Source organism: Neodiprion fabricii, chromosome 1 (genome assembly GCF_021155785.1).
Source record: "Neodiprion fabricii isolate iyNeoFabr1 chromosome 1, iyNeoFabr1.1, whole genome shotgun sequence".
Taxonomy (NCBI): Eukaryota; Metazoa; Arthropoda; class Insecta; order Hymenoptera; family Diprionidae; genus Neodiprion; species Neodiprion fabricii.
The window spans coordinates 4,742,485-4,753,164 of NC_060239.1; the positions used below are offsets into that span (position 1 = coordinate 4,742,485).

At 40.6% G+C, this 10,680-nt stretch overlaps 1 protein-coding gene and 1 long non-coding RNA gene across 2 annotated transcripts in view; one reads left to right on the forward strand and one right to left on the reverse strand.

Moving 5' to 3' along the window:
* Positions 1–10,680, forward strand: part of LOC124187963 (probable ATP-dependent RNA helicase pitchoune) — a 36,613-nt gene that overhangs the window by 1,757 nt on the left and 24,176 nt on the right. Inside the window, exons 7-15 of the mRNA XM_046580175.1 lie at positions 130–431; positions 523–675; positions 762–932; positions 4,250–4,427; positions 4,649–6,508; positions 6,624–7,236; positions 7,511–7,638; positions 9,117–9,354; positions 9,425–9,623. Of these exons, the coding sequence (XP_046436131.1) occupies positions 130–431; positions 523–675; positions 762–932; positions 4,250–4,427; positions 4,649–4,821 (977 nt within the window). The 3' untranslated portion in view covers positions 4,822–6,508; positions 6,624–7,236; positions 7,511–7,638; positions 9,117–9,354; positions 9,425–9,623. The remainder of the gene's footprint in view (positions 1–129; positions 432–522; positions 676–761; positions 933–4,249; positions 4,428–4,648; positions 6,509–6,623; positions 7,237–7,510; positions 7,639–9,116; positions 9,355–9,424; positions 9,624–10,680) is intronic.
* On the reverse strand, positions 723–1,203 carry LOC124187968. Its single transcript, XR_006872207.1, has 2 exons — positions 994–1,203; positions 723–860 (listed from the first exon to the last, which is right to left on the reverse strand). It is a non-coding gene; the product is annotated as an uncharacterized LOC124187968 (long non-coding RNA).

Sequence of the window (10,680 nt, forward strand, 5' to 3'; positions counted from 1 at the left end):
ATCTAATTAGTTGTACAGTTTACATGCATTGCAACTTGGAGAAATTACTCTCATGTGTATTTCTTTTCTAACATTACTTTCTAGGAATATTCTTCAACGTCTTATTTTATCTGAATTTCTCTGTTACAGAAAGAAGGCAGACGATGTTATTCAGCGCGACACAGTCTCAGAAAACGGAAGCTTTGACTACCTTAGCTCTCAAAAAAGAGCCGATATATGTGGGGGTGGATGACGAAAAAGAAAAGGCAACCGTCGAGGGTTTGGAACAAGGTTATGTTGTGTGTCCAAGTGAGAAACGTTTTCTGCTTCTGTTCACCTTCCTTAAGAAGAATCGGAAGAAGAAGGTTATGGTATTCTTCAGCTCCTGCATGTCCGTCAAATATTACCATGAACTATTGAATTATATCGACCTACCGGTGATGAGCATACACGTAAGTACGCTCTGAAATTTTATTTCCTGCACAATACATTCCTTTATTCATCACCCAGCCTCATCTAGATTCTTTTATTACTCTCTTTCAGGGAAAACAAAAGCAAACTAAACGCACCACAACGTTCTTCCAATTTTGTAACGCATCCACTGGTATTCTTCTATGTACTGACGTTGCAGCTCGTGGTCTTGACATTCCTGATGTTGATTGGATCGTGCAATATGATCCGCCGGATGATCCTAAGGTACAATTTGCATTCTCAGATTTACGCAAAAACTATCAGACAATCAGTTACATTTTTTTATGCTTGTATTGTTCTCTTCTCTTCAGGAATATATACACAGAGTTGGAAGAACAGCACGTGGAGAAGGCAGCAGTGGACACGCCTTGATGGTTTTGCGACCAGAAGAATTAGGATTTCTGCGTTACCTGAAGCAGGCACGAATTCCCGTTAATGAATTCGAGTTCTCGTGGAACAAGATCGCCGATATACAGTTACAAGTGAGTATTACTTATTGATTAACAAATCGAATACTTTATATAGATGTTTATATCTGCTTACCAATGAGCGATGAGTTAGCATCGCTTCGAAATGTATCCAGAATCACTTGCCAACTAAACTAAATTTTCTTTTCATATTGCGTCGTATTGTTGACTGTAAATTTGCCAGTATTGTGACATATAATCTAATTATAATAAGAATTAACAGCGACGGTGCAGCGTTTCTTCACATTGCATGCAGCGCTTCTGTAAGCTCAAAGTCAGATCAGCATGAGTCTTACAGTCATTACAAATTATTAAAAGTTTCTTACTACGTTCCAAAAAGCTCAGGAAAAAATATGCATAAAGGGATAAAATATAGAAGAAATTAAATATACTGAAAATACTTGATGATTTTATTCGGTACTCAAATATTATTTTGACCCATCTTCTGGGTATTGCATCGAAATTTCATACATGCGCGTGTTCATCGTTGATTAGGATCGGAGTGAAAAATGATCTGAAGGGAAATGCTCAGCTGACAATCGAACTCGGAAAAATGCCAAGATTATAATTTGATCAATAGTTATTATAACAGCCCAAGAACAATTGTGAAAAAAAAGGAAATTTGCTTGTGTACTGCGAGTAGTCGAAGTTTTAAAGCGTCCGAGCAATATTTGTTGGAAAAACATTATTAAACGTGTAATTAATCCTTCATTAGGTCATTTCCAGATAGTCATTAATAACAACGATATCTAGTTTGAACGCGATGCGTGAGTTGTGCGCGTCGAGGTTTGTGATTCCAGGCAGATCGGTCTGGCGCTGGTCGAAAGTTGCTCAAAATCGCGTTATAAATACCTTCGCCTTGGCTACATAAGCCCACGCACTCCAGCGTTCCTCTTCCTCCGGCTCTCCCTGCTCTTTAAGATTTTCAGTACCTACTGATACTTTACCCGAGACCCGGAAATCTATTCTTAGCATTTACTTCCATAAATAAGAAAACCTTTAGGGGATACAGCAAACCGCTTTCCGATTTCACGCGTGAGAGAAAAACTATAGCGGAAGGTACGCGATCTTGGACGAGTCATTTTATCGAACGTAATTCGAAGTTCAGAGATCAATCATAATTAACTTGGAAATTTTCTTTCTTTATTTTATTGGCCATAAATTAATTCGATTAATACGTTCCAGAAGTCTGAAATTACGCTACACCAGATGCGAAGACCGTGTTTTTACTCGACCTTATACAATCCTTATACCCGACCGAACAGTTTTTATCCCGTATCTGGCCGTCTGCCTTCTTTTATTATCAACGTCTGTTCTATTCGTAATCTAAGCATAGATGTGACCAGTACGCGTATGCCGGCATGTGTGGAGCTTTGCCAGCGTACTTGTGTTTTCACGAATACTTGCGCGTGCGAATGAATGTATCTATGTCTTACAGTGAACCAATTTACCGCAATAAATTGGCAATTATGTACATTGTTATTGCGGCAAGAATTCAAATAAAGTCTGTAGAAAATAATTGAACAAGTTAAAACTGGAAACTGAGTTCCTCGTATTTTTAATAATTTGGCAAATTTTTATTATACGCATGTATTTTTCTATCGCTAGTGCGAAAATTGAACACACAAGAATTGGCGAAATATTTACCTGTCAAGATTCTTACATTATGTGTAGAACAAATTTACCTTTTTCGCGTGTGGGAGTAGCGTCTTGTCGCAATAAGCTGCTGATTTTAATTTAAAAACCCGCCAAGCTTAAAACCGAGTCGTTGACGAATTCGAAGTTGTGAAAGATGATCACCTACTTTGCCTGGTGAAAGTATATACTTAGATATGCATCTATTTGAAATAAAGCGCGATTTTTATTGACAAATGTTTCCTTTACTATATATATATGGATATGAATAATCTATAGGTTTTACAAGGTTCTAACCTTGTTTAAATCTAAATTTCGCTCCATGGAGGATGATTTCGAAAGCCTGAGAAAACTCTCTTGAGACATAAATTACGTATTTGATACGCGATAATTGTCAGTTGCAATGAATATCGACCGAACAGTCTCCGGAAGTAGAAAAAACGGTTTCTAGCACAAAAACTTGGTGGTGGAGACGGCAAATGCTCGTAAGAGGCTTTTTGCGTTTCTCGTTAATTGTTATATATTTACTTTATGACCATTCCCGGGCAAATGGTTCAACCCGGTCATGATCATAACGAGATTAATGCTTTAGGGGTTAACGATATCGCTGTTTCAGGGTTTTTATACGTAGAAAGCGAAGAAGCTATAGGAAAAAGTGAATAAAATTATGTTGAAAGCATCAAACTCATCACATAATTCGTCTCCTAAGCCAGCTGAATATAAAACGCATCCTATAACAATTCAAGCCTTTGTATTGAGGCGGTCTAATTAGAATATATCGAAAAATCCAGAAAATTCGGTAAAATTTTAGGAATTAGTGAAATCTGCAGACCATCTAACATTAAATATCAGGGCAAAGTTTCGGTGCTTAAAATATCAGGAAACTCGAAAATAAACACTCATATATGTACAAATTGGCAGTGAAGAAATGCAGAATAAACCAACGTATTCTGTTATAAATGTGAGTTGAAATTTGCGAGGGTGCTTTTTCGGGAACGGCGTTTCGCGGCCGTACAATAATAACAGAGAGAGAACATTACTTTTCGTAATTTAATTTCTGATCTGCGATACGGTGGAAGAGGAGGAAAAAAAATCTTCTCTCTCTTTCTCTCTGCCAGCGTTTACACAAAGACGTTTCTTTCGGTTACCGATGTGTTCGTCTTCCTTGAGAAAAGATCGTGACTCGAGGAGGAGGAGGCTGGGAGGGTGAAGGAGGGAAAGACGAGGAGCAAGAGGGGAGGGAAATCGCGCCCACGCGAGTGAATCATGTGCCACTCCCTTCTTGAGCGGTCGTAACCAATCCAGAATCTGCGCGCGGGTTGCAGAGGCAGATTGGAATCTGCGTCTTGGCCATGGCTACTGGGATCCGATGATTTTACCTTTCTCGGCTCTGTGCGCTATGTAGCAATAATTTTTTATTCTTATGAATAATCAGCTCGCTATAGCGAGTTAATCCACCATGTCTTTGCAAGTTTCGTGCTGATTAATCGAGCCGGGGGGTGTCGATCTCTTCTCCATTGCTTTCCTCTCTCTCTCTCTCTCTCTCTCTCTCTTTGTCTCTCACTTCTTGTTTTTGGTTTGCTACGGAATTTCTTTCTTCGTATTTTTTCGTCTACAGAGAATTATTGCTTGAATATATTGCTTCGTATTTGAAAATTTAAACGCTGCAAACGTCGATTGTTTTTCTTTGTTTTTAGCTCGAAAAATTAATATCAAAGAACTACTTTTTGAACACCTCCGCTAAGGAGGCCTTCAAAGCTTACGTACGGGCGTACGATTCGCATCATCTGAAGCAGATTTTCGACGTTGAGACCTTGGATTTATCCAAAGTTGGTAAATCGTTTGGATTCATCGTACCGCCTGCCGTTGACCTGAGTATCCTTTTCTAATCATAACATTTTGGAGCGCATGTAACGTGATGAGAATTTACTGAAAAATCTTACAATTCAAAGTTTTCACCCCAGGTAAGAGGGTGTGCAGATCGTTTCTTTCGCTGCAAAATATTTTTTTTTTTATATCCTATTCATTTCGTTTGTCAAGTCGGGTAGAAAAATCCATACGTATAATTTTCTTAACAATAAAAAAAAACCTCGCAGAAGTTGGAATAAGCAAGGATTCCAGACCTAGGAAGAGACAGGGGGGCGGCGGCTACGGTCACTTCAAGAACATGAACGCGAATCCAAGTGGACGAAGACAAGTCGATCGCTCCAAGACTTTCAGGCAATCTGGAAATCGAGGAAAATCAGATCGTCGTCAATTTGCGAGATAGGGAATTATAATTTTAATTGTACTTATTTAAGGCGCGGCGACACGCGAGACCTGTCGCTATTTGTTGAATAAAAAAAGGAGACAAGCAAATTAACAATTTTACAGTCGTCGGTTATCTATAAACGAATTTCTCGCACCTATAGGAGACCTTGAGCGGGTGGGATTCTCAAAATATCAAATTTATAAATACAACATTTTTTATCGGTATCAAATCAATACCCGTATTATATATCATAATTTTTTTTTCTCGTCCACCGAAGATGTAGAACATGGAAACGTGCAGCATTCGTTTCGTAATCGGGAAGGGGTACAATTTTTCGCGATATGAAAATAGATCCGAGCGTGATTTGCTATGTAATATACGATATCCGTGTCTCTGTGCGTACGTGTGTGTGTAACGTGATCTGTGACAATATAGTATCTTTAATTCATCCCGCAGACTTGTGAGTTGTTTAGCATCAAGAACGCGTAATGAAATTATTAAAGTATATACGCGACGTTGATGTACATACGCGTAGGTTGGCCAAGCAGCCATATTTCTTTCTGGCACTTAGATTTCTTGCTACGTCTCGGCGTCGTCGTTGTTGTATGGTTTTCACATACAGTCAGTACTCGTCCTCATGTCAGTTCATTTGGCGTTCAATTTTCACACGTTCTTTTAACGATATGTATTTGTCATTTACTGGGCTATCAGAGGCCAAAAACGGTTACAGATCTTACAGATACAGAACAATACGCATGCCACGTAGACGAGAACATCAAGCAACCTTGTACGGCTTTTCACGTGTGAAACTAAACTAGGGCAAAGATTCCGGATTGCTCGTATAAATCTGGTTCTGATTTATCCGCTTCCGTGGATTCCTGTTCAACGCTTTGTTGATTTAGATCAGATCGTTCTTCGTCTTGTATAATCTTTGCATAACAATTTTCTTAGCGGCGGGTAAACTCGCGTCTTGCACAAATTATGCAAGCGATATACCTACGTATGATGCGCGCTGGGTAAACTGACGTTATAAATCGACTCTACAACATCTAATTTTGTGTAGTTGAATCATTGTATCTATCTTCTATAATCCTACCTTGGACTCGGTGCTAGATAAAAATATGACTATATTTTTAACATTTTAACAGAATTATTATTGTTATCATCGTCACGTGATATCATTTTAGTTTAAAGCTTGTTGTTAAAACACGTTTTTACGTCTATTATAAGGTATTGATGTAAAAAATATACATGATGTTCCATTTTCGACTCGAGTGACAATTTGCAATTATAATTAATAAACTGAAAAATGAATTTCACTGCAGCGGAAATGGGTGGAAAATAAATTTCGTAACATTTCATTCGATGACGATCGTTCTTGATAAATGTTTGTGTCTTGCGTCATCTGATTCTTTTATTCGAAATAGAAGAAAAATTCAATTTTTCCGTCGGTTTTCCACAATTTTCCACAATTTTCGCTGATTAGTGTGATGTATGTAACAAAATTGACAGCGGTTTCAGGATCTGTTGGTGATCAATCTTTGTTGCGACTTTCTGGTGTGTAGGAAGTATATTATGTGGCCACCAACCCGGTCGGCAAATAGCTCTAAGAAGAGGATGACAGAAGAAGAAGAAGGCGAAGAAGAAGTAGACAAAGAAGCAGCAGGAGACAAAGAAGCAGCCAATGAATCCTAAAGAAGAAATGGTATAATGTAATTCTAATCATTGTTCACGTTAAACTCTCTCCCACTCGAAGTTTCAGCGAGGTCCATGTATGGACCAGTGACGTCAGCTGGTACTATTAACCAATATATGTGTAGGCGCCCGCGATCGTAGAAGGCGACAACCCGTAGGTGCCGCAGAAACGAGACGACATTCCTAATATGCTCTGGACCCTTCAGCGACGTGCGACGACGTTATATGTGCTGACCACACCAGCGCCTGCAAAAACACAGCTGACAATCTCCGCTCCGTCTCGGAGAGGTCCTTCTCTGGAGTCACCACGGATACCTGCAGGATCAACCTACGCGATTCCACCTACCCAGCCACCTTGGTTCGCTTTGGCTTCCCCCGCCGTCAATAATTTCTCAATTTGCCTCACCTGCACGAGAGAAACAACGGGATTCGTGTAGAGAGCGAAGAGAGAGGAAGAAGAGAAGATTAAGATTGTTCACCTCGAACTTGAAGCTGTCAACCCGAACGGGACCTTATCATCTTCACTTGTACTCTTTTTTTTCCCCATTCTTTGTTTTCACGCACAAGGTATGCAAGTATGTACTCGAAGTACGTACAACACATGCCAATCAATCAATCAATCAATCAACCAGTCCATGCGGGGAAGGTCGGAATCGCAACGAACAGGTGCCTTGCGTTCTACTCCCGCTTTAACACGACACGTCACAACAGAACACCGCCATTTCTGCATTATAGCAGGTACAGTGGATACCCCCTACCACAAACATGTAATTTTGTATTCTCATCAAGTGTTGCGAGCTCTATTCTTGCGGTCGCATTTATGTATTGCTTAGCCTTTGGTTGCGAGAAACGTGATCTGGTAACGAAAATCATGGAACGGTTACCAGAAGGTACCATATGCACGTTGGTTTATATCATTTGATATTTTAAGGATCGTCAACGTCGTTAATAATGCTACGAAGCAGGAGGAAAGACGGAAATAAACGTCTAATGTCTATCATCTCGTTATAAGGCCGTACGCGGGGATGTCATGGATCAGGATAATGCCAAACCAGATGCCTCTACTGACTGCAAGCAACCGATCAACTTCGTTAGAGGTCTTCGTTGAGCTACTCTGGTGGAGGAAGCTTCCTCGTCGAGGTAGGAGAGGCGGCTATATATCGAGCGGTCTTATAAAGCGAGAAGACTGCATGGCCCGCGTTTTAATAACGTCGTACATGTGTAAAAGGATCTCGAAAGTCTTCGATCCAATTTCAATATTTTTTCATTCCGTGTACAAAAATTTTAACCATGCACAATTGATCCCACCTATTCGTAACTCTTCCGTCCATCCTGGAATCTCTGTATTATACAACTGTTCCAGTTACGTTATCACTTCGGGGAATCAGAAAAATGGCAAACCTTTGCAGCCGCACATATTTAACCACGATTAAGCGAGACCAGCCCGTCCTTGTTGCGAATAACTATCATATCGTAATAATGATACGTTCATGCAGTTGCTCGTTGTCTGCCAACGCGCACTTCGCCGTTTATGGGAATGACTAAAGCGTCGTAGTCGTTGTCAAGTGGCTTGCAGGCAAGCCTAGGCGGTTATTACACGTGCAAAAGCACGGGCTGACGCGCTGCGTTATGCAGAAAACTATGACCTGCAGTTCTCTTCGAATTTTATGCCACGCCGCATCGTGTATGCCGCGGTCATTTTGCATGACGATATATCGTGACGTTATGTGCCTATAGTAAACTATGACAGGTTGCTGATGACGAATGCCTTGTAGCGCGATTACGTCATTTTTCTCTTCTATTTTATCTTCTTTTTTTTGTAAATTCTTTTTTTCTCTATCCTAAAGACCTACCGTTGATACAAATCATCTACGACGGACGGAAGAGGCTGCCGCGATGATCTCAACGTCCAAACGAGAGTCGTCTACTGTTCTCTCCGCGAATCCGCGTCACGGATTCTTTACAGATTTGTGTGGTCTGCTTTACACGTGTGCAAGCAGCCCAATTGCAAGCGTTTAAAAACTTGAATCACAGACTCGCACTCTATCCTCTCATATGCAACTTCAATATTTGGCCTGTCGTCCCAAATTGTAATTCATACCGATATTTTCGAGATGATGTAAAATTTTTGTCACTCGTTCGGCCAGTTTTTGCCATCGCCAGACTCGGTGTTTCTCAATATTTCTTCTTTTTTATCTCACTTTGAACAGAAAATATTGGCCTCGATGCGAATTGTTGCAAGTACCCACTAGATTTTACAGCTACGTACGTGTACGCACTGACAACTTTTTGAGATTTTTTTCCAACTTTTTTTCCTCTCCATTATTGACACTAGGAGTTCTCTATCGATGACGAAAGAAAATGAACTAATATTTGCTAGTACTTGTATTTTTAGGACTTGTTCTTTTTTTTTTTTTTTTGTCATCTCGGCTTAAAGTATACACACGTATACATCGAATTTTTTATTCATTACGAAATAGATATATGAATTTTTGTTTTTACCACGGTGAATTGAGCCAACTACTTCAAGTTTTCAGGATTGTCGGGGTGATGCAAAATCATTCGTCAGTCGCTTACAGTTTTGCGAATCTACTTCATCTGAAAATTATATGTTTCAGCAACTGCGAACGGATGAAGGATGAGGAGAGAAGTTGTGTGCTAGCTGATCAGCTGAGCATGTACCAAAGGCGCATGTATACCCCCATGATGTAAATCTGTATAAATATGCCGTAGCAAATTGTGGATCCAATCGGTCGTGTAATTAATGCCAGAGTCCTCAAGCTGTTCATCATGTAACTTCCGTTACAATTATGTCATCGTTGATCAGCTTTGGACATCGTGATGCGTCCATCTGATGTACGTAACTTATGCATCCGTATTCCGTCACGTGTAGTTTCCGTTTAAGAGAATCTCTTTGTCTCTGCAGACAAGATATGTGCGTACCTATAAGATATACTATCGCATGAAGACCAGAGCCGAAAGTAACTCTTTCCCAGATGACAACAACTGAGTCGAAGCTTATCGAAGAAACTGGTTGAAAAAGGTGTAAATGAAAACTCTCATGGAGCATGGGGAACAAAATAATCGCGAAAATAACGCAGTCCGTGTGTGGAATCGCACGATATGTAAGTAAATCCAGACCTCAACGTTACACAACGTTTCCAAGGTGCGTGCATGATGTGTATTATTCACGCCGCACAACTTCCGCATCACATTTATCTCAACATCATCTTTTCCTTTTGGCGATTAACGGTGAAATGGAAAATAAAGTAACGTCACTACTTGTAATATTTTAGGTGCGTCTATAGTTGACGAATTTTTGCATTGTTGTAATCGAACAAAGTCCCCCATGCAAGGGTGGCTTGAACGGTCTTTGCAGACTTTCCACAGACGCTGATCATAGCATGGAATTCCGATCACGATCGTGCCCTCAAATTTTTTGAACGGTTACGCTTTTTTCCCGTCACACGACATTTAGAAATGCGAACCGAGTGGGAACCTCGAATTATATAGGTATAATATAAACGAAATACAGAATAAGCAAAGATTCGAAATGTGTATCGACCCACGCGTCCTTTTCAAAGAGAGAACCGGTAATTGCAGTCCGTCCCTCGGGTCGGCTGTCGTTCAGGTCTCACCTTTTGAAGGTACAATCTAGGTTACTCGTGGGTTGATTCATCCGTGAGACCCTGGGGACAGTCGGACGTGGGCGCCGAGATACGAAGTCGCTCGCCTTCTGCCGCCTATTTCGGCGTTCTCTAATCACCACACGATAAGCTCGTTTCACCCCGTAGGTGGGATTTTCATTAATATCCAAAGAGACGGGTTGCGGGTCCATTTTGTAGTTTGATTTATGCGCGCGAATCATGAGGGCAAAATCGATCTAAAATATAGACAGATACAATCGAGATCCGCGTTTCTCCGACAGGATATATTCGCTCTTTCTCTCTCCTCTTCTTTTTCTCCCGCAGCGTTTATCCTTCTACGATAAAACGTGGGATCATATTATGGACCGAAATCGGGTTCGCCGATGATCTCTTGATGCGGTATCGCCGCGATCTCGCGAATAGGGAGGCGGAGAGGCGCGCCAGATTTCCTCGTACAAACTCATATGGTTACAAGCAAAACCGGAGCAGTCAGACCTCATCGTACGCGGTTAAAGAAAGCTTCGTAAATATTACG